At 57.7% G+C, this 22,441-nt stretch overlaps 1 protein-coding gene across 2 annotated transcripts in view; it reads left to right on the top strand.

Annotated features, from left to right (window-relative positions):
- The window catches only part of POMGNT1 (protein O-linked mannose N-acetylglucosaminyltransferase 1 (beta 1,2-)), a 30,777-nt gene extending 16,609 nt beyond the window's left edge, over positions 1–14,168 (top strand). For both annotated transcript variants that reach the window (XM_075935902.1, XM_075935903.1), the window contains 11 exons: positions 3,003–3,086; positions 3,333–3,374; positions 4,225–4,283; positions 5,105–5,177; positions 5,928–6,056; positions 6,801–6,926; positions 7,090–7,154; positions 7,805–7,849; positions 8,446–8,581; positions 9,206–9,315; positions 10,087–14,168. In XM_075935902.1, coding sequence (XP_075792017.1) covers positions 3,003–3,086; positions 3,333–3,374; positions 4,225–4,283; positions 5,105–5,177; positions 5,928–6,056; positions 6,801–6,926; positions 7,090–7,154; positions 7,805–7,849; positions 8,446–8,581; positions 9,206–9,315; positions 10,087–10,180 — 963 coding nt within the window. In that variant the 3' untranslated portion in view covers positions 10,181–14,168. The remainder of the gene's footprint in view (positions 1–3,002; positions 3,087–3,332; positions 3,375–4,224; positions 4,284–5,104; positions 5,178–5,927; positions 6,057–6,800; positions 6,927–7,089; positions 7,155–7,804; positions 7,850–8,445; positions 8,582–9,205; positions 9,316–10,086) is intronic.
- The last annotated feature ends 8,273 nt before the right edge of the window (positions 14,169–22,441 follow it).

Here is a 22,441-nt window from a genome sequence, read left to right as displayed (position 1 = left end):
GAATCTGTCCCAAGGGGCCGAGCCGGAGCAGGTTCGTGGGTGTGTTCCCGTTGGGCGTCTGCGTGTGACAGCGGTTGGGCTGTTGATGTGCTGAGGCCGCTGCCTGTTGTCTCTCGTCTCCGGCTTGGATCGAGAAGGGCCACGGATTTGTTTTGTACAGCACCAAGCGCGGCAGGGCCCAGAACTGGGGCTCCTGCTTCAAATAACTTTATTTTCTGCGTCCTTAAAGTGCCCTGTGGCTGGAACAGGGGGCGAGAGGTCTCAGATGCCCTTTGAAGTCCCCTCTCTGGCCCACTCCTGCCGAATTAGCAATCCGAATGGTCCTGGCTAGCACGTCGAGTAGGCAGCAGAGGTGGACCGAGGGGCGTGGGGAGGTGCTGTGCTGTGGGCTGGGAAGGGAGCCCCGTTCATCCTCGAACATGAAGCACTTTCTCCCGGTCTCCGAGCTGTGAGATGAACCAGCGATTCCACAGGGACTTCACCGGGGCCAGTCTATTACGTGGAGAGTGGCCAGGCATGACAGCAACGGGCGGGATTGTGTCCTAGCGATGGGGTGGCTTACACCTCTGTCCCGTCCCTGGTCCCTTTGGAGTGCCCCACACCCCAGAGGCTAGGCCTCATGCCCTTTCCTCTCCTGGGGTGGGATTTCACACTTCTCCCGCTCTTGCACCAAAAGCTGGGCACGGCATCTCAGCTCAGTCTTGTGCAAGAGCGAAACTTGTTGGCCGAATACTCTTTATTTGCGGGCAAACCCGACTGTCCTGCATGTGACCGGGGCTGGCCCAAGCCCTTTTGGGCTCTGTGATACATGTATTCATCCTCTCATGTGTATTACCACTGTTTTCACCGACTTATACCGCCACACGAAGTAGTCCGCCACTTGATTATTTTCGTGTTTTATTTCAGGGACAGTTGTGTTATTCGAACCCCCCTCCTCCCCCCCCCCCCCCCCCCCAAAAAAAATGCTATTGTGAAAACATGTTAAGCAGGCACATGTTAAACGAGTAATTACTGTAGTTAGCTACTGAACCACTTTTTTAACATCCCTTGGAAGCACTAGGTCCACAAATCCAGGTCTCACAGACCCAGTTTCTAATTCAGTGTAGACGTGCCCCATGTGGCTTTGTTGCAGGGCCTGAGGTGAAATCTTCCTTTTGTCTCTCTCTGTGTTTTTCCCTCTTGAGCAGCCAGGTAAGAAGCCCCCAAGATGGCTGCTCCGTTGTCAGGAAGCTAGTCCGGGCCGGGTCTGGAGTGCTGAAACTCTGCTGCCCCATAGCTCTGCATACCTGTGCCTCGCCATATTGTAGGGGGCGGGTCCAGATTCCTCACCCAGCGCCCCATGTGCATTGGACCCCTTCCCTTCCAGACCTGGGCACCCCAGTCTAAAATAACCAGATAGCGCCTCCTGCCCTACCAGTCAGATTAAAACTGGGTGAGACTCCTGGCTGGCAAGCGGTGATGTGACTTCTGAAGCGGGGGCCCTGCATAGTCCTGGCAATGATCAGACCTTCCCCGCCAGCCCCTCCAAACAACCTGCCCTAGGCTGGCCTGTCCCCACAAACCTTCTCCCAGGGTCTGTCAGCTGCAGCCTTGCCGGACACAGCCAGAGGCCGAACGCTCCTGTGGCGCTTCTTACCCCCGTAGGCCTCAAAGGGCTTCACCGGGGCCTTCGCTTGGCCTTTGTCCCCCTCGTTCGGCTGGGCAGAGGGTGCCCGACATGCGGCAAAGGCAGTTGAGTGGCCCACGGTCACACAAGGACCAAGCCTGGGGCAGATCTCTCGGTTCCTGGCCTAGTAAGGGACTTAGGAGATGCTGCGTCTAGTGGGCATCGAACAGACACCGTGGCTGGGCCTGGCTCGTGCTGTGGGGTCGAGGATTTTCTTTCCTCCATCGCATCTAGTGTTTCCATGTGCTGCAGTGCAGTATAAAGTGTTCTCCACCACATGTGGTGATGGGGGAGTGGAGTGGAGGAAAATGAATGAAACCAGAAGTGTGGGGTTTTGGGGGGGGGTTTTGTTTGGGGGAGGAGGGGAGCGAAATCCTCTTCTTTTGGACACTTGCCGCAGTGACTGATGCTTTGTGAGCGCAGATAACAAGAGCTGCATCCTGTCGCCATGGCAACAGAAGCAGGCTCCCTGGGCTCTGGGAGGAGCAGCATGGATGCTAGGACGGCTCAGCACTGGGCCAGGAAATGCCACTCGCTGTGCTGCCATCTTCCTGGGGTGGAGAAGCCCTTGATACAATCTGAGTTTCCTTTCCCTGGCTGCAATAGGGATCGTGGAGAGAGGGAGGGGTGGGGGAGAGGAGGAGTCTGAGATAATTAGGGGGCACTCTAATGGGCTTATTACTTGTCTGGGGAGGTGACTTTGTTTCACGCTGGAGGGCAAAGGCTGATCTGTGATATGTATGAAGCACAGATGTGGCGTGTAGCCCGCGTGTAGCCCTGGAATGCACCTCCCCATTCTTCACAGGGCTCTAGGCAGACTAGAGGTGAGCTGCTTCCTGTGCATCTTCCATTACACAGGCTGGGTTAACCTGTACAATGGAGATTGCCGATCTCCTAGAACTGGAAGGGACCTTGAAAGGTCATCGAGTCCAGTCCCCTGCCTTCACAGCAGGACCAAGTACCATCCCTGATAAATTTTTGCCCCAAATCCCTAACTGGCCTCCACAAGGATTGAACTCACAACCCTGGGTTTAGCAGGCCAATGCTCCAACCACTGAGCTATCCCTCCCCCCAGCAAGCCTCATGCTTCAGGCCACAAGGTTAGGTAGGCTGAGGTTACTATGGCGTAGTTAGGCCCATGACGGGATGTTCCCCACTCTTGCCTGAAGCCTCTGCTGCCGTCAGGAGACGGGGCAAAGTCCGTGGCTTGTCAATCCTGCCCTCTTCTGTACGGCAGTGCGCTCATGGTCACACGGGCTGAGCATGGAGCTGCAGACAGCCGCTCCGTACCGGGGGCCGTGTGGCAAGCAAATCTCGTCTCTCTCTTTGTTTCCAGGAGCCGATGGACGTGGTGGAGCTGTTTGGCCTGAAAGGGATTCAGCACACTCCCATTAGCATTAAAAATGCTCGGGTGTCCCAGGTGAGGGTCCCTTTCCACTCACCCCACTTAGGAAAATTCTCCCCCCTTTTCCTGGTGCACTGTGCGCCCCACCCATGCCGGTGGGGGGGCTTGAACCCACGGCCCGGCGCAATAAACGCATGCGTTTCCCGTGCTTGGATTAAAGCTTCGGTCCTGGAGCTGGCAGCAGTAGTAGACTCTTGGTGGCACATCGACGGCCACCGCCTGAGCAGCCATGTTTGCTAACGCTCGTGTCTCTGCCCACAGCACTACAAGGCCAGTCTGACTGCAACCTTCAACCTGCATCCGGTGAGTGAGCCGCGTCTCTGCTTTCACTGCCGGGCAGGTCCGCTCGGGAACGAGCGCCTGCAGACCCCCTCAGGAACAAGCTGGGTGCTGGCACCTCAGGACAGCAACACCTCCCCCCGCACGGGGCCCATTTATAAGAGCTGAAATTCTCATTGTGCTGCAGCACCCGGGAATGTGGTGGGGGAGAAGGAGGGAAGCAGCATGGGGGCCTTTCTGCAAGCTCTAGGAACTGCACCCCTCTGTCCGGTTTAAAAAAACAAACAGAAAATACTGGACGTGCTTTTTTTCTCGGATGGAAGGCCACTTGGGGCATTCTTTCCCTGCTGCATCTGGCGGGGATGGGGAGGGTGGGGATTTAAAGGCGCAGTATCTCTTTTTGTGTGTGTGTGTGTGTGTGTGTGTGTAGCTTTTTTCTCAACAACTTTGATCCTCGGGTGTGGGGGTTTTTGTTTTGTTTTGTTCCTCAACCAATTTTTTCCTCACCATGTTTGGTATTTTTTGTGAAAGTATCTGGCAACCCTATGTCCAGCCCGTCTCGCTGGAGCAATGGCTGCGGAATGGAGTCCTTTGGCAAACAAAATGGCTGCCTCTGAGGGCTCACGTGTGGTCGTGCCCCACCACGTTGGGCTTGACTCAAGGCAGGCCTGGTGCAAATAAGGTCTAGACAGTGCTTGGTCCTGCCGTGAGGGCAGGGACCTGGACTCGATGACCTCTCGAGGTCCCTTCCGGTTCTAGGATCCTAAGGTCGTCGAGGTTTGTTGGGGCTGCGAGCCTCAAGGGGATGCCGCGAGACGTGTCTCTTCTGTCCGAGTCCCCTTTGTCCTGCTGACGTCTCTCGTTTCCCTCCCAGGATGCCAGGTTTGCTGTGGTACTGGAAGAAGACTTGGACATCTCCATCGACTTCTTCAGGTGAGGCTCTAACATGCTGACATCGGGTCCTCTGCTTGGTCCCACAACTTCTCTTATCGCCCAGGAGCCTAGCCACATCTGTCTGCCTCTTTTGCCCCACCAGAAACAAGTGGCTACTGGCTCTTTACTGGCAAACTGCCATCTGCAGGATGGTCCCAGGAGAGGTGGGAGCATCCTTCTGATGCTGGGATGGGGCTGACCCTGTTATCTGCAACCAAGCTCCAATTACAAAGAGGGCATGTGTCAAGACTTCCATGCCGCCTAGGTTTTTAGCTGCTAGACAGCTTCCTGGAGGGCGAGGGGTCGCTGCTGCTAAAACTCCTGGCTCTGCTGTTGACTTCCTGGGAGGGAAGGGAGAAAGTCACTGGACTGTGTCATGCCTCAGTTTTGCCCATCTGTAAAATGGACCTGGACATGTAACTGAGTATTTGAGGCTTGTTCTTTAAGTGACTTCTCACGGTAGCAAAATGCTTTGAGTGTCCTCTGGCCTCAGCTGACCTGCTTTTGCCCTTCACTGAGGCTGGCAACTGTCTTCCTCTTCCTTCTCCTGCATCAGCTTCTCCCCAGCATCCTCTCTGGCTCGAGGGGTGGGGCTCTGCCTGGCTCGTGGTTAAGAGCAAAGAGCCTCCAGGCCGGGTGGATACCCCTCCATTACCTCCTCTGCCCAGTTAGGGGGTGGAGGGGCTGTGCCCCATAGCAGTGGGTGGGAGAGAATCCACTTCCAGGTAAGCAGAGCCCCCTGGGGCGTGGGCTGGTTCCTTTGTCGGTGGCTGGCTCCCCTCGGTAACTGTTGTCTCCTTTCGGGGGCGATCCCCTTCCAGCTTCCTGAGCCAGTCCATCTATTTACTGGAGGAGGATGACAGCCTGTACTGCATCTCGGCCTGGAACGACCAGGTAGGTTCGTGGCTGCGTGCTTCTCCCGTCTCGGGAACCCCACGGCGCGAACGGCTCCGGTGTCCCTGCACTCCTTCCCCCTCCCCGCCCCAATCCATGCTCACGTGGGACCCCCTCTGTTGCCTCCACTCACCTTATGCGCCTCCCACTCCAGCTCTGCCTGGCTCCCCTGAAACGCCAATCGCTGGAGTGGAGGCATCTGCCCCGGCGCGGCGCTGTGCTCTTGCTCCCCGCTCCGGGGGGGGTGATCTGGTGGGAGCGAGTCAGGGCTGGAATCGGGAGAGTTTTGCGGGGCACCTGCCGGGCAGAGGGTGCCAGTTCCCCCGTATCCTCTGGCGGAGCTCACAGCCCGGTCGGGGCCGCGAGCGCATCGTGTCTGACCCCTGGGTGGCACAAGCTGGTGCTGGCGTTCAGCCTCCTGGCTCCTCTGAACGAGCCCCTTGAAATGGCCCGGAAGGCGGCTTCAGGGGGCAGAGGCCGTCTGGTAGCAGGAAGGGGGCGGAGTGGGGAGGGTGAGAACGGGAAGGTTTCTAGGGGGAAGGGAAAGAGGGCAGGGGAGAAGCCAGATGTGAAGGGGGGAGGCAGCTACAAGCGTGAAGGGGTTCGGGGTAGGTGGGTGAGGCAGGTGTCCCCGCCCAAAGCAAGGTGGGAAGCGCTGGGAGTAGCGCCGCCTCCTGGCGTGCTCGCCCTCCAGGGGCCCACGGCGCGTCCTGGCGAGGGCGCGCTCAGCGCTGCCGTGTGGCTCCCCAGGGCTACGAGCACACGGCCGAGGACCCCTCGCTGCTGTACCGCGTGGAGACCATGCCCGGCCTGGGCTGGGTGCTGAGCAAAAGCCTCTACAAGGACGAACTGGAGCCGAAATGGCCAACCCCAGAGAAGGTGGGTGCCCTCGGCTCTCCCGGGCAGGATCCAGTGTTGCCTCGGGGTGGGGGAGGGGCCGTGAGGTGGGGAGGGGCAGAGGGAGGAGCCATGAGGCGGGGTGTGGCTTTGAGGTGGGCAGGGGGAGGGGCCGTGAGGCGGGGAGGGGCAGAGGGAGGAGCCGTGAGGCAGGGAGGTGCCGTGAGGCACGGTGTGGGAGGAGCTGTGAGGCGGGGCGGGGCCATCAGGCAGGGTGTGGGAGGGGCTGTGGGGCGGGGCCATCAGGCAGGGTGTGGGAGGGGCTGTGGGGCGGGGCCATCAGGCAGGGTGTGGGAGGGGCTGTCTCAGGGATGTGCCAGCCCCTTTCTCCCCCCAAATGACACGTGTGACTCTTAAAATTTTAGACTGTCCAGATCCTGGGCCCCCAGCTCTGAGGGGCTCTGGACGCCTCTGTCTGCCGAGCCTGGGTAAAGCAGCTAAAAATACATCCCCCCCCCTGCCCCAGCTGGCCAGCCGGCCCGTGAGCAGAGTAGCCCTACGGTAACAAACACCAGGGGGCGCTACTTGGGCTCCCGCCTAACGAATCGCTGGCTGCTGGCAGCAGCCGTGTCCGGGGGTTAGGTTCACGTGCGCGCACCTGGAGGGGGAAGGGGGCTGGCACAGAAGTCTTTCCGAGGCCGGGAGCTCAGGGGGGGTGATCAGCAGGTGCCCGGGTCAGGAGCAGGATCCCCCCCCCCTAAAAGCAGCGTCCTTGCCCCTCTCCAGCTGTGGGACTGGGACATGTGGATGCGGATGCCGGAGCAGCGGAAGGGCCGGGAGTGCATCATCCCCGACGTCTCGCGCTCGTACCACTTCGGCATCGTGGGGCTCAACATGAACGGCTACTTCCACGTGAGTGGCGCCGGCGGGGCCCTCCCGCCTGCGGGGGGCAGCGCTGCCTACTGGTCTCTGACCTCGGCCTGTGCTCACGAGGGCCGGGGCAGGGCCGGGACCCAGAGCGTGGCCGTGGCTCCGGAGGGTGATGCCCACGTCCCTCTCTGTGCTCGTTTCCCAGGAAGCCTATTTCAAAAAGCACAAATTCAACACCGTCCCGAACGTGCCGCTGAAGAACGTGGAGGGGTGAGTGACCTGAGCCTCCTGCGCTACCGGGGCCTTGGGCTCTCGTACCCCCTTTCTTCTCCCACGAGCTCCCCCTGCTCCTGCCTCCTCCCCTCCTCTCCTCTCTTCTCCCCATTTCCCCCCCCCCCCGCTTCTGAAGGGAGGTGCCCACCGCTGTCCCTGTCCCTTCCCATGCTCCCCAGCGACATGGGGATTAGGGCTGGACAGTCCCGCTCTATGGGCTAACGGGTTTAACCCGTTGTACAGCCGATGTGAAGGGGCATGAGCAGAGCTGGGTCCCCACCACTGCAGACAGGAGCTGCCCTGACGTCCCAGCCGGAGCAGCCCCTGCCTGCGAGGCCCTGGGCTCATCACAGGCAGCCCCCCGGGCATGGGGCCGGAGCAGCCCCCCCCAGTTACCCTTAACCAGTAAGTCTCCCCTGTTAGCTGGTGAAAGCTGCACAGCCGTAGTGGGAACGGCGCTGAATCGGTGGGGTGGGGGAGAGACGGGAGGTGTGGTCGATCAAGGCCCACGGGGGCGTCCCCCCTGCAACCCGGCTCTGGCCCTGGCGGGGCTGGAGGAGGAAGTGTGGTGCCGTTCATCCGTGGCCCGTCTCGTGGAACGTGTCTCCGCGTTCGCTGTCCCTTGACGCTCTGTCTCTCCTGTGCAGCTTAAAGAAGGACGCCTACGAGATAGAAATTCACCGGCTGCTGGGGTGAGTGTGTTCTGTGGCCCTTGGCCTGAAAGATCAGCCTGGAACATGGCCGGCTGGGGCGTGGGATTCACAGGGGTATCGCTAAAGCCATCCTCTTGGAGGGCAGATCATCCGAACGTGGTCTCCGCCTTCTCTCCCGCACTGGGTTTACCCCGCAGTGGATCGCCTGCCGGGGGTAAGGAGGTTCCATTTAGTTTAAGCAGCTAATCGACTTGTCGATGGAATTTCCATCGACGAGTCGATAAGCAGGGGAGCTGCAGCGGGCCTAGCTCCTGGGCCCAGGATATAACCCCGCTGCAGCTCTGCCTTTTCAATGTGTTAAGAGCCTCTAAAAGGCTGAAGCGCAGCGTGGGGGACTCGGAGTGAGTCGGAACAGCTGATTCCCAGCTCGTGCCTGGTCCCTGCTACCCCCTGCCCCTCGCGGAGATGGTGCTGGGGGGAACCAGCTCCCGCCCACACCGGCTCCTGCTCTCCCCCCTCCTCCCTTGCTGCCTCTGTTAGGGGGAGGAAGCAGCTAGTCGAGGGACTAGTCGCTTACATCCCTAGCTGGGGGGTGCCCTTAATTGCCCACTCACCAGCCCTGTGCCCCCTGCCAGTGAGGCTGCGGTGCTGGATCACAGCAAGAACCCGTGCGAGGACTCCTTCCTGCCCGACACGGAAGGCAAGACCTACGTGATGTACATCAGGATGGAGCGGGAAGCCGACTTCACCACCTGGACTCAGCTCGCCAAGGTGACGCCCTGCTCTGCCCTCTGGGCTGGTCCCCATAGATCTGCCCCCCCACGCTGCACGGTGCTGGTCAGGGAAGGGCATCTCCCATGTCTCCCCTGGGGTGGTACAGGAGAGCTCCCCTCGATGCGACGGGGCCATCTGAAAATCCCAGCTCCAGGGATCACGTTCTCACTGGCTCCCACGGCAGCCACGCTAGGATGCCCCGTGTGTCTGGCTCAGCTGGCCCCTATCACCGACTCCTATTGGCTGGTTCCCTTGGACCCGAGACAGCAGGGTGACTCTGGGGTTGACTGTGCCTCGAAGAAACTGGAGCAGATGAGCTCAAGTCCCCAGAAGGAGGCAGCTTTCTGCGCCCTCTACCCGTACCCCTCCCCGGCCCTGCAGTCTCCCCTCTGCCCACGAATGGAGCTGGCTCATGTACCAGTAGCTGAGATGCTGCCCTCATGGGGTTACTTCCTGGGGGCAGGGAGGTACCGTTAGACGCTCTCCAGGCAGCCGTGGAAGGAACCTTCGTGGTCGGCATTTCTGTCACTCCGCCGAGCAGCCCTGGAGAGCCTCGGAGCGGGGTGCAGGCCGTCAGCTCCGGGCCAGCGCTCTAACCTGCCTGCGCCGCTTCCCTCCTAGTGCCTGCACATCTGGGACCTGGACGTCCGTGGCAACCACAAAGGCTTGTGGCGCCTCTTCCGCAAGAAGAACCACGTCCTGGTGGTGGGCGTGCCCGCCTCCCCCTACTCGTGAGTACGGCCACGCCCTCCAGGGGGGCGGTTCCCTGTGGTGGGCCCACCTCCCCCTACTCGTGAGTACGGCCACGCCCTCCTGGGGGTGGTTCCTTGTGGTGGGCCCGCCTCCCCCTACTCGTGAGTACAGCCACGCCCTCCTGGGGGTGGTTCCTTGTGGTGGGCCCACCTCCCCCTACTCGTGAGTACGGCCACGCCCTCCTGGGGGCGGTTCCCTGTGGTGGGCCCGCCTCCCCCTACTCGTGAGTACAGCCACGCCCTCCTGGGGGCGGTTCCTTGTGGTGGGCCCACCTCCCCCTACTCGTGAGTACGGCCACGCCCTCCTGGGGGCGGATCCCTGTGGTGGGCCCGCCTCCCCCTACTTGTGAGTACGGCCACGCCTCCTGGGGGCGGATCCCTGTGGTGGGCCCGCCCACTGCCTCCCCCTACTCATGAGCATGGCCACGCGCTGCCGGGGATGGATCCCTGTGATGGGCCTGCCTGCCTCCTTGTGAGTGTGGCCAGGCCCTGCCGGTGGGGGAGGGTGCGCCAGATCCCTTCCTTGCCTATGAAATGGCAGAGCCAGCGGGCTCCCCTCCTGCACCCACCTTTAGCCGAGGGCAGTGACCTCAGTAGGGTGCCTTCCCAGAGAAAACCGTGGGGGGCTCCTGCCTGGGGGAGGGGACACCCCCAAAACCTCCTGGCGCTAAAGGCTCCGTATGAACCCCTTCAATACCGCTCTGGAGCGGATCCCCAGCTCCACATGACCCTCCTGTCTGGCCCCGGCAGGTCGAAGAAGCCCTCCGGTGTGACCCCCATCTACATGGAGCCCCCCGCCAAGGACGAGGTGGCCGGGCAGGCGGCAGCGGCGGAGCAGACGTGAGCCGGCGCAGTTCCCACGGCACCACCACGCACGGAGAGGAGAGCGCGGGGGACGCCGCGGCCTGTAGACTCCCGGAGGGGTGGGGGCCCGGCGACACCCCAGGAGGCGCCCCTGCTCCCTCCACGGGTGGAAGACTGGGCGCAGGGCTGCCCCTCCGTGGGGCCCTGGCTGCCGTCATGCTGGGCCCGGCAGCGCTGCCCTGTAGGACATAGAAGCCCCGCCCCGCCCGCGTTTTAACACTGGGACTCTTTACTAACTTGCCCCCCTTCCCGGGTGGGGGTTGGGCAGGAGGGGGTGTTTCAATGCACCGGCTCCTTTGAGGCCCCCTTTGTCCCACGGGGGGACAGTCTTGCTGCTCAGGACGTGCTGCCGCCGTCAGGCCGGATTTTATTTATTAACGCTCGCGGGGCTGGCCCGCCCTGGGCCTGGCTCGTGCGTCCGGCCCTGCCCCTCCAGTGGCACCTCGCCGGAGCGGAGGCTGAGCCAAGGGGGCTGGTGCTGCCTGGGGGAGGTGACACGCCTGGTGTGCGGGGCGGAGAGAGGATTCGGTGCAGCCCGGCTCTGGAGCGGGCACCATTGACTGGGTCCAAGCTCTGGCCCAGCTCCCGGCATCCGGAGGAACAAGGATCAAGGAAATGCGGCCTGTCTCTTTAAATGGAATTCTCCACCCCTCCCCCACCGTGCACATCAGAGGATGGCACCTAGGGGGCGCTCCGGGTTCGAGTCCCTGCCTGGCTGTTAACGTGACTCTTCCCCGTGCGAGCTCGCACGTGGCAGCCGGACCACGGCCTGGCTTGGCCTCCCTCTGGCCGCCGTCGTGCTGGAGCGACGGGCCGGGAGCCAGCTGGGAAGGGGTAGAAGTGCCTTCAAAGAGGGGCTGCCCCGTGCGTGGAGGGCAACCCGGAGCCAGCGGGGGCCCTGCCGTGAGCACTGCTGGCTCCCCGCTCGCCAGGACACCAGGATCTGTGCGCTCAGGGTGGGCCCCGCTGCCTGGTGGTGTGGGAAGGGCAGCCATTCAGGGACGAGGAGGGTCTGGGGTTCCTCTCCTCACTGCCTGTGCCTTAGTGGGGGTCCCCTGGCGGGATGAGTGAACCCAGCTGCGCGGTAGCAGGCGGGAGCCAGCGATGCCCGTCAGAGCCGAGTCCACCAGGTCCTGTCTGGTGGCTGAGGCCCCTCTAGAACGATTTCTTCCGCTTCCCAGGTCTGGGTGGAGGAGCCGGTGCTAGCCCCACCCTGGGAGCACAGACCTCTCGAATGGATGCTCTAGCTGGGGGAGTGGCAGCCCCATGCCCGGGTCAGGCACCCGCCCCCTCTGGGCCCTTAGGCAGGTGGGAGGTTGGGTTCCCTGAGATCGGAGCCTCAGTTTCCCCCAGCTGGGTCCCAGCCCCTTGGCTAAGGAGACTGTGTGTGTGGCTGCAGCGAAGGCGGCTGGGGGCAGAGCGCTGAGGTGCTGTAACTTGGGAGGAGGAGAGCTGGGGGCTCAGGAATGAGACCACTAGGATGCTGGTGCAGGTGCAGGCCAGGCCAAGACCCTAGGCCTTAGTTCCACTACTTTTCAAGGGGAGCTAAGCGCCTGCCTATGCTTGAGGATGTCTGGCTGCAGTCCCTGCCAGCTGGCTAGCCCATGCCCTGCCAACTGGCTGCAGCCAGATCCTGAATCACTTGCAACTCTCCGGTTCGGTCCAGGGTCGAATGGGACAGGCCGGAGCCAACGTGAGGGCCGCTCGCGCTCCTACGGCTTGTTCTATTTGCAGCGGATTCTGGCCTGGCATTCCCCGGACGTCCCCCTCCCTGCGGCCATGCTTTCCAGGTACGTTGGGGTGGTCTTCAGCGGAGGAGCTGGGCCCGTCTGCATTTCTGTGGCCACAGGGAAGGGGAGGAATGTGGAAGGGGCCGGATGATTTTCAAGGTATGTGTGACTAAAACACTGAGCTACTGGGAGCGGATTGGCTGTTCTGAGGACAAGCCACCGGGCACGAGCCTGCCAGTCCCAGACAGCTTCCCGTGCAGAACGCTGCGTTAATTTATTTATTTATTTGACCGTAGGGATGAGGGCAGCTGGGATCGTCCCTGGGGTTTGCTGTGAGAGGGGTTTCCCATGGATTTGGGGGTAGTGCATTGCTCCCTTCAGCCCTCCCTCTGCCAGTTGACTTTGGCAGGGTCTTGATGGCCTTTCTGTGTGTGTTACAAGTGAAGCTTTTTTCTGTTCTCACCCCCGAAATCCGCAGTGGTACCTCGCTAAGTTACACGAGGAAGCCCAAGTGGGCAGTAGGGGGAAAGTTAAGGAAACGCACAAAACGAACCCAGCATGGCGAGCATGCTCACTGCTCCTTCGCTCTGCTGGAGCGTACTGTGCAAGGCCCCCTCGTAACCGGAGATCGTGCGAGGTCTCCGAGAAGCAGCGAGAGCGCGGTGCCGGGGGCACAGTTTGCTGCGGGTGAAGTGTAGGATGCTGCGGCTCTGCTGTACTACGTGCTAGTCGCTTCTCCACTCTGGAAGGTTGGGTTTGTCCTCTCTGCTCTAGACACAAGGCTCGAAAGGTTGGTTTTCTTTTGGTGTCTATGTTGTGACGGGGGTGGGGAACTACACAACCCTCCCCTCGCCTCCCAGTCTTCATACTGAATAACTTCACTCCATAACCCTGTGACTAGGAAGACTGGAGAACTTCTGCAGTTGTGATATCATCATGGGGCAGGATGGAACATACCTTGAGCTCCCAAGAGGAGGCATGGGGTTTATTCAGTGTTTTAAAACGTTTGTTTTCTGGTTTTGAGTTTCAACTGGCAGTTTTAAGTCCCGGCGGAGCAAAGCCGCAAATGCCGTAAAACCCTCCTGCACTAGGGATTTTAAGAGGGGGGCGCTTGCTCTCTGGGAGGTATTGGAGCAGCTGAGATTTTTTTCATAGTTGTCAAAATTATGGTTCGATAATAGCGCTGCATAATTAGAGATATGTAAAAGAAGGGTTGCTAAGGAATTTGGCTGAGGATGGTTGAAGAGCAATGCCAAGTTCTTGGATGGAACAAAATACCGTTTATCAGCTCTGCGACAAGTTGGGGTCACCGTGGCTGGTGTCTGCCAAATTGTCAGCTACCTCCATAATGGCTTCATCGATAGGAATGGCCACCTTTGCACTCTGTCTGGGGTGCAAATTCTTCAAGAGGCGGTGTTGTTTCGTTTGGGACTGCGTTATCTGTATTTCCTGGGATTGCGTATCCCTGTTTAAAGATTCAGTAGCCCTGCTAACAGAGCTTCTGCGCCAAGGAGGCTGGGGTGACGGGCCTTCATGTTTATGGAGCCTCTTGGGGTTTACAGTGGGGGGTGGAAAAAGCAGAAGTGCATATTGCTTTGTCGTGGATTGAGATTTTAAAAAACAGCCATCGTTGGGTTCAAAACCTGCCTCCTAGAACTTCAACCTAAAAAAAGACAAACCCGTTTCCTCCCCCGGATTTGCCTTTTCCAGGCAAACTTTTAAATCAAGTTTTACAATCCCTTGTGGGTTTCGGCCCTGAACTGCTGTGACGTTCACTCTTGTTTAAACCCCTGGGGCAGAGGAGTTGGCACTGGGACCCCGAGTTGGTTTTTGCAGTGAAATAATGTGCTGTTCCCTGCCTCTTCTTTCTTACTACTTGGTATGGTCCAGCAAAGGGGACAGGTAGGTGCATCCTCTAATAAAACTCTCTCCAGCCGGCTCCCCCTCTGCTCTGACCAATGACGTTGCAGCACTCAGAATGGGAGGGAAGGGCCGAAATTGGCTTTGCTAAGTAAGTGTCTGGCTCTGTAGCCCTAGGTGGTTCCAACTCTTCCTTGCCTTCTTCCTTGAAAAGGACTCCACTAGTTCAGTGTTGGCTCTACCCATCTCTCTCTGCTGTCCACCTTGCCTGGCCGCAGGGCCCTGCTTGTGCCAGGCTGCGGGACGAGCCGTGCGAGGGCTGGGCGCTTTCTGGAGCAGATTGATCACTTTTCAAAATAAATCTTGCAGCCCTGTTGACCCATGTGTCTTCTGCCTCCATCGCGGGGCGGGTTCTCTGCCCCACATGCCGCCTGGCCCCAGCTGACGGCTGGTCTGGAGAGACGTGTGGGTGGGTTAGGGTCAGCTGCGGTCGTGGGTCCTTGCTGGCCAGGGCTTCCTTGGGGCCGGAGGCGGCCTCTGCGTTTCAAGAGGAAGAGAAGTGGATCCAGACAGGCTAGCAAGACAAGGGCTCGTTGGAGGAAGCCCAGAGTTGGGGAAGTGCGAAGATGTCCCAGCTGAACTCTTGTGGGATGGGACGGCTGGCCCTTTAAGGGTAAAACCCAGCCCTGGGCGAGGGCTGAGAGAGAATAGCCTGCAGCTGAGGCCAATAGAGCCAATTAGGGCCCAGCCAGGGCTCTTGGAGGGGAGAACAGACATCTGTTTGCTGGAGCTGGGAAGCAGGAGGAGCCTGGCTGCCAAGGAAGCTGGAGGCTTCCTGAGACAGAGCAGGGTAGAGAGGCAGGCAGGGCTGGGGACCTCTAGCTAGAGCAGGGGTGTCCAAACTTTTTTCAAAGAGGGCCAGATTTGATGAAGTGAACATGCGTGAGGGCCGACCATTTTGCCTGACATTCTTTGAACCATTAAAATTAAATGCAAATTAACTATTTTATGCAAAGTTTACTTTTCATACTTTTCATTTCGTCACATGGATGACAAATCTTAACAGGTGTTAAATCACTCTTCCTTTCATATCTGAAGGCCAGATGAAAAAAAAAAAATCCAGGAAGCTGAAATATATGTCAGGAACATTGTAAAGTACATTACATATTATTGGTAATAAAGGTTGTCTGTCAACTTTTAAGTTCAAAAAATATGAACAGGAACATAACACCAAGTATACATGTTGTGTCCAAATTTATTTATAACTGATTTAGACCAACTGACATTAACTGAGATTTTACAATGTATTCATCTCAATACATATGGATTCGTTGGGGGCCATAAAAGATAGATATTGCCAAATTACCTAGGGGGCCGTATTAAACCGGAACACGGGCCGCAATTGGCCCGCGGGCCGGACTTTGGACATGCCTGAGCTAGAGCTCACTCCAAGGCTGCAGGGCCTCGGGCAAGGCCTGCAGGAGCAGGGAGGCAGCCAGGGCAGAAGGCAGCAGGTCCACTCCCCATCTTGCCAATGCTGGGCCATGTCAGGCTGCAGTTTCCCCCTGAGGCAGAGGCTGGATGAGGACAGTCCCTGGGTCACGGAGGCAAGGTGGGCGTCGGGGAATTGGGGGTTCTCTGTGAGGGGCAGACCCCGGAGCGAAGGGGCACGGACCGAGGACAGTTCGAGGAGGAAGGATGCTGTGGCCAGGAAGGGACGTGGCCGGACCAGCAGACACCAACCAGCAGAGGGCGCTCTGAGGCAGCACTGCTTCCCCGAATGACCAGCGGGCGGCGCCGTGGGGGTGAGTGTGTGCCCCATGACTTGTTGCAGGGGGGCAGAGAGGAGTGGCTCGTTCCCTGGTTGGGGCAGGATGTGGGCTGTTGAAAGGATGATGGGACACGGGTGGGCCTGGGGGGGGGGGGAACCGGAGAGGATTCCCGGTAGGAATAACTCCAGGTGGTCTCTTCTGTAACCACACCCAGCGGGGGCCTCCTTATTCCCCCCCCCCCTCCATTAACGTCTGCCCCCAGCAGCCCCGCGGAACGGGCCAGCACTTCGCTGCAGAAGGGGAGATGCGGAGATCACCAGCAAGGCCTACGGCCCTATAGAGCGGGGTGGCACTTGGATCACCCAAGTCCTAGCTGAGTCCTGAGCACAAAGACCGTCTTCCCTCTTCCCGAAGCATCCTGCTTAAATCAGCAATTCCCACGGGCGTGGCAACAAAATGCACATGCCCCGGATTGCTGGGGGAGGAGATCCCTTCAGGCTAGCCTGGCAGACCTTGGCTCCTAGGAGACCCTACGGCAGGGGTGTCCAAACTTTTTTCAAAGAGGGCCAGATTTGATGAAGTGAACATGCGTGAGGGCCGACCATTTTGCCTGACATTCTTTGAACCATTAAAATTAAATGCAAATTAACTATTTTATGCAAAGTTTATTGCAAACGGCATACTTTTCATTTCGTCACATGGATGACAAATCTAAACAGCTGTTAAATCACTCTGCCTTTCATATCTGAAGGCCAGATGAAAAAAAAAATCCAGGAAGCTGAAATATATGTCAGGAACATTGTAAAGTACATGACATATTATTGGTAATAAAGGTTGTCTGTCAACTTTTAAGTTCAAAAAATATGAACAGGAACATAACACCAAGTATACATGTTGTGTCCAAATATATTTATAACTGATTTAGACCAACTGACATTAACTGAGATTTTACAATGTATTCATCTCAATACATATGGATTCGTTGGGGGCCTTAAAATATAGTTATTGCCAAATTACCTGTGGGGCCGTATTAAACCGGAACACGGGCCGCAATTGGCCCGTGGGCCGGACTTTGGACATGCCTGCCCTACGGGATCGGCTTTCCTCTAGGAACTGTCTACATTCAGGCAGCTTAAGCAAATGGCATGTGATCTGGGTAGGAGAAATGCGTGGTGGTGGGGGGTTGAGAGGACAGAACGGGGTCTGGTCTTGATGCACTCGACTTCCTTTCCTTGCATGGCGGGTAGGGTTGCCGGATACTGTGTCAAAAAATACCAAACATGGCCAAAGTTGTTGAGCCAAAAAAAAAAAAAAAAAAAAGTCACTGCGCCTTTAAATCCCTCCACTCTACAACCTTCCCCCCCCCCCCCCCCCCCCCCAATGCAGCAGGGGAGGAATGTCCCAATTGGTTTTCCATCCCTGAAAAACAGGGTTTTCTTCTGTTTTGTTTTGTTTTTTTTTTGCCGGACAGAGGCCACAAATACCGGACTATTCGAGCCAATATCGGATACCTGGCAACCCTAGTGGCAGGGGAGGAGATGGGGAGGGGTCTAGCTGCTCTTTTCCCCCACAAGTGTCTCTAGGTGAAGTGGAGAAGCCACTGCTGCTGGCTTGGCTTTTCTCTTCTGGCTCTCTGCAGGTCGGACAGCCCGGCCCTGAAATTTTACAGCGGAGGAATTGCTTGGGGAAGTGCTTCCCCCATGCGGCAGGCCTTCCCCCAGAGAATTTCTGGGCTGCCGTGAGGAAGTTCTGCAGGGCTTCCTGGGAACCGTGATGCACAGTGGCGCCAAAACAGAAACGGCCCCGAAGTCGGGCTGTCGGTATTTCCCTGTGCAGTCAGGCCAGCAGGGCAGGAGTTCCAGCTAACTCTTGGCAATAACACAATTGTTTGAACAAAAGACAGGACGATGCAGCGCTTTGAAGACTAACAAGATGGTTTATTAGGTGATGAGATTTCGTGGGCCAGACCCACTTCCTTTATCTGAGGAAGTGGGTCTGGGCCACGAAAGCTCATCACCTAATAAACCATCTTGTTAGTCTTCAAAGTGCTGCATCGTCCTGTCTTTTGTTTCAGCAAGACCAGACTAATACGGCTGCATCTCTATTACAATTGTTTGAGCGCCTTTATATCACCCTCCCAGTTAATTCCCTGGCAATCGACAGAGGGAGAGTGTGTAGATTCGGACCAAAACTAGACCGCTGTATCAGGATGCCTCACTGTAAGCTTTGGCCACTGCTGGGGGCCTCTGGACTGAGGCCGTGAACCCAGAGAGCCCCTGGATGTGTTGGCAGCTGCGTTGATCTGTAACTTTAAAAACGAAGTGGGTCTTTGTCCACGAAAGCTTATGCTCCTACATGTCAGTTAGTCTATAAGATGCCACAGGACTCCTCGCTGCTTTTTTAAAAACGAGTCGTCCTGTGGCAGCTTAGGGCATGTCTACACTACAGCGCTATTTTGAAGTAGCAAGCCTATTGGCTTGAAAATTTTCAAAACAACGGGTTTGCTAGTTGGAAATAATAACCCCTGAATTTACGAGGAAGAACACGGATTTCGAAATAGGATTAATGTGGATGCTCAGCCACTGCTGTCTTGAAATAACGACTCCCCGAGTCACTCAAAGTAACGACTTAGCTTCCTGGGGCACTAAGTCAAGGTAGCGTGTCCACATTAAGGCTAGGTCTAGACTATTCTCTTTTTATTGGAAAAAGCTCCGCAGATTGTGCTCCGCAATTTGTGTAGTTTTTTCCAATTGCTTTTCTGGAAGAGGCTTTTCCGCCATTTGGCCCTGTGTAGATGGGGCCAAATGGCAAAAAAAACCCTCCTCTTTCAGCAGCGGAAGAGCAGATGCATTCCCTGGATGCAGTGGAGTTTTTCCGGGGTACCTCTGCCTGCCTGCTGTGTAGACACGGACTAAATTATTTCAAAATAGCACTAGTTATTTCGGAATAGTGTTGCAATGTAGACGTTGCCACAAGGCTACCCGGCCATATTGTCCATCTGTCCTAACCAGCTGAAACCTCTGGTATCCCGGAAAAAAACACCAGTCTAGACATGTTCAAATAGTGCCTACCTTGCACTGATAGCACGTCCACACTACAGGGAAGCCTTGCAATTTCACAAGAAGTGTATTTCAAAATGATTCCCACTGGAGACATAGCTTTAGAGACTAACAAATATATAGCAGCTTGAGTTTTCGTGGGCAAAACCCGCTTCCTCAGATGAGTGTGAGAGGAAGTGGGTTTTGCCCACAGAAGTGCATGATATATTTTAGTCCCTAAAAGGTGTGTTTACACAGCAGGGCTTAACTCGATATAAGCTACGCAAATTGAGCTATGTCCATTGCGTATCTTATTTCAAAATGGGAAGCATCTACACAGCACTGATTTCAAAACACAGCACTCCTCCTCCGACGTCCCTTATTCCTCGTACAAGGAGGGTTACAGGCGTCGGAGTAAGAAGTCCTCCAGCTTGACAGTATTTTGACTTTTTCGAAATGCCTGCAGTGTCGACGCGGACTACGTTATTTGGGAATAGCGCTACTTCTTTCGGCATAGTGTTGCAGCGTGGACATACCCGTGCCACAAGGCCACCCGACCATATGGTCCATCTGTCCTAACCAGCTGAAGCCACCAGAGGTCCTCAGCACCCTGTGGAGTCCCGGGGTGCGTGGCCTGCAGCAATATTTCCTGTAGGGGTGGTTTTGCTTTGTTGACAGAGGGTAGTTTCCTCTCCCTCCCCCCCCCATGCTTTGTCTTCCCCCACAGTGAAACTGACCCCTGGGCTGCAGTCACCGGTCTGTCACAGGGCTAGGGCGTGAGGTCATCTCTCCCTCCGCCCCCGCGCCGGCAGGGCTTGTCCCAAGGAGCTAGAAACCACAAGGCACTGAGGAAGAGGAGGCTGCTCCGAGGCAGGGCCCGGCTCTGACTACAGCAGGGAAAAGAGCGAGCCGGGGCTGAATGCTGCCTTTCTCCATGCGATGGGCAGGTCCCTGTTTGTATCGTACCGGCTCGGTGGCTTCCACAACTCCTGTGTTGCACACTGTGGTGATCCAACAGAGACTCTCCACTAGCTGTGATCAGTGTAGGCTCTATGACATGTGCACAGTCAAAACAGCCCTGAGCTCAGCCACCAGGGGGCAGGGGTACATCTTCCCACCCATCAGCCCCTTCCTGGTGGCAGGAACTCCACTGCCGTTAGAGAGGTGTGCAGCCCTTTGATCTAACCCTCTCTCCTCCTTGTCACTGTGGGAGGAGCCCGCTATGGGACTATTTCAATCCTGCCTCTAATTTGCTTTAATTTCTTTTGCTTTGCTTCCAGTGCCTGTTTGGGGGCGGGGCAAGAGGCAGTGGTCACACCCTGGTTTTACAACAGGGGCAAGCTTTGAGGGCCAGCGCCCCTGTCTCTGAAGGGTTCGTACAGCACCTGGCGTACCCAGGCCTTCAGTGTCACAACAGGCGGGCGGGGCTGCCTGTTCCCAGAGTCAGCGTGACCAGCTACTGCGTTATCAGAGATCTCATGCTGGAGATGACTTTCTTCCCCCGCCGCTCCTCCGCTGGGGTGTTTGTTTCTTTTTCAAGCGTCCGGGCCTCGTCTGGGTGGAGGAAAGTTGGCAAACAGCCCCAGTGTAGCTGAAAGAATCAGAAGCAAATTTAAAAAAAACCCTTTTTAGGGAGAGAAAAATCTCATGCCTCGGAAGGCAGACGGACGCATTGGATGCACAGATACTGACTTTTGGCTCCAGGGGTGGGGGACCTTTTTGGGGGGGCGGGCTGCCCCAAAGAAAAATCAGTCAGGGGCCTCACACCAAAAAACTCTCCTTCTCCGGCAGCAGCCACATCTGTGAAAGTCACTCCTCACGGTCCCCTCACACCGGAGCTGATGGGGGGGGCCCTGGCTAGGAGCTTGTGTGCTCCAGCCCCGTGGGTGCGTCTCTGTGCCCCACACCCTGTATGTGAATGGCAGGCAGGGCTGGGGGGGGGGGGGGCAGAGGCTGAGGGGGAGGGAGTTTGGGGGGGGGAGCAGTGGGTAAGGCCACAGTGAAGTAAGTCAGAGCCTCCAGGGAGTTAGGACCACCGTCCAGGGCGCAGGACCCACAAAGGACTAATCCAGCCCTGTGGGACCAAGCACCCTCTTTTTGTGGGTGTTTTGACTTCGGAGCCTTAACCTGTGAGCTCTGCTAAGCCTCTGTGGCGTGTCAGCCACTGGGGGTGTGCGAGGGGGGTGCACACAGCCTAGTTAGCAGTGCTAACCTCCACGGCCGCTCCAAAACTGAGCTGGTCAGAAACTGCCAGTCCTGGCCTGGGGGAAATTCCCCAATTTCAGGAAAAATGTTGTTTGGAAGTGGACAGAAGTAACCCCCCCCTTCCTCCCCCGCCGTGCAGTGCGAATGACCAGGTTGTGAAGGGAGTCCCAGGCTCCCTAAGCCTCCCGGAGCCAGGGAGCCCGGTTCAGCAGAGAATAGAGTTGCCAGGTGTCTGGTCTTGGCCCGGACAGTCCTCTGTCTGGTTAAAATACAGAAAATATTGGACATGTAAAAATATCTGGTATTTTCTGTTCGTTTTTCCTCAGACAGAAGGTGTCTGGTGGGGGCGGGGGGAAGCGTGGTGATTTAAAGGGGCCGTTTTTTTTTTTTTTTTTTTTCTCCCTGCCATGTTTGGTATTTTGTGTGAAGCTATCTGGCAACCCTAGCAGAGAGTTGGGGCTGGCAGGATCCGCGAGGCTGCGTGCTGCCAACGAGCCATGCCGGCAGGAGGGTGCCCGGCAAGTTTCCATCAGGCACTCGCCAGGCCACCAGGGTTTGGTTGGAAGATAACCCGGCGTGTGTTAGTATGTTGCCAGGCTTTGATTGCAAGGCACCCTCGTTTCTCTTGGGGAAACTTCGACCTGCCTGTGGCCCAAGGCCATGCCGTTGAAACAGTGCCAGCCGCCAGCTCAGGCTGTTCACCCGGGCTTTGCTGTGCGGCCCTTGCTGGAGCCCTTTTCGCTCCTGTCCAGCTTCTCTTGTGATAGGCCCTCCAGGGGTGCATGGCGCTCTGCCAAGTGGCCCGTCTGTGCCCTGCCGACGGAGCGCATGGGTCTCTAATTCTGTTGCACCAGCGCCGTGGTCCCCACGGCTGCAGCGTTGCAGGCTGTGGCAATAAGGTGAGGATCGGCCTGTGTGCCGGCACAGCTGCGCTGGTTTTCCCACTGCCGAGCTGGCAGGTTGCTTGTGGGGTGAGAACTGCAGGGTGGGGGCCCCAAGCCAGCTGTGTTTGTAACCAGAGGCCGGAGCGGCCCTTGTCCGATGGCTGGCTCCTGACAGGCACTCCCCCAGGTACACACTAAGGATGTTACAGACTAGCCCATAAGCATTTGCGCCCTCTCCCCAGTCAATTCAGTTCCCCTCTCCACCGCTGCCTCTGAAATAGAGGCAGCAAAGGGGGGAGGGAGCGGTACCTCTTTGAAACCCCAAGGCAGCAGCTGCTCAGTTGGGTGGGGGGCTGCCCCTTTAAAACATCACCTCTGCGGGGATTCAAAGGGTCGGCTCTGGAGCCCAGGGTCAGCTGGGGATCCCCAGCTGATCTCGGACTCCCCGTGGCATTTTCCTGGAACTCGAGAGCAGCTGGGGCTCCCCGCCTCTCCTCTGAATTGGGCGGAGGCGGCAGTTTCAAAGGGGCAGGGGAGCCCATAGCATGGAGCCCGGGGTCAGCGGGGGACTGAGAGTCCCCCACTGACCCCGTCCTCCATGGCTTTGAAATGCACAGGAGCCCCCGCTGGGGACTCTTTGGCACTTCCTCCGGTCGACTAGTCGATGGGAATTCCACCGACTAGTCGATTAACCCCGTTTTAACGTCCTTGTTACAAACAGCCCGGTTGCAAACAGCCGCACGCACAAGCCA

This window comes from Pelodiscus sinensis, chromosome 9 (genome assembly GCF_049634645.1).
Source record: "Pelodiscus sinensis isolate JC-2024 chromosome 9, ASM4963464v1, whole genome shotgun sequence".
NCBI classification, from domain to species: Eukaryota; Metazoa; Chordata; order Testudines; family Trionychidae; genus Pelodiscus; species Pelodiscus sinensis.
The sequence above is the reverse complement of the archived record's forward strand: the minus strand, read 5'-3'. Positions and strand labels throughout refer to the sequence as shown.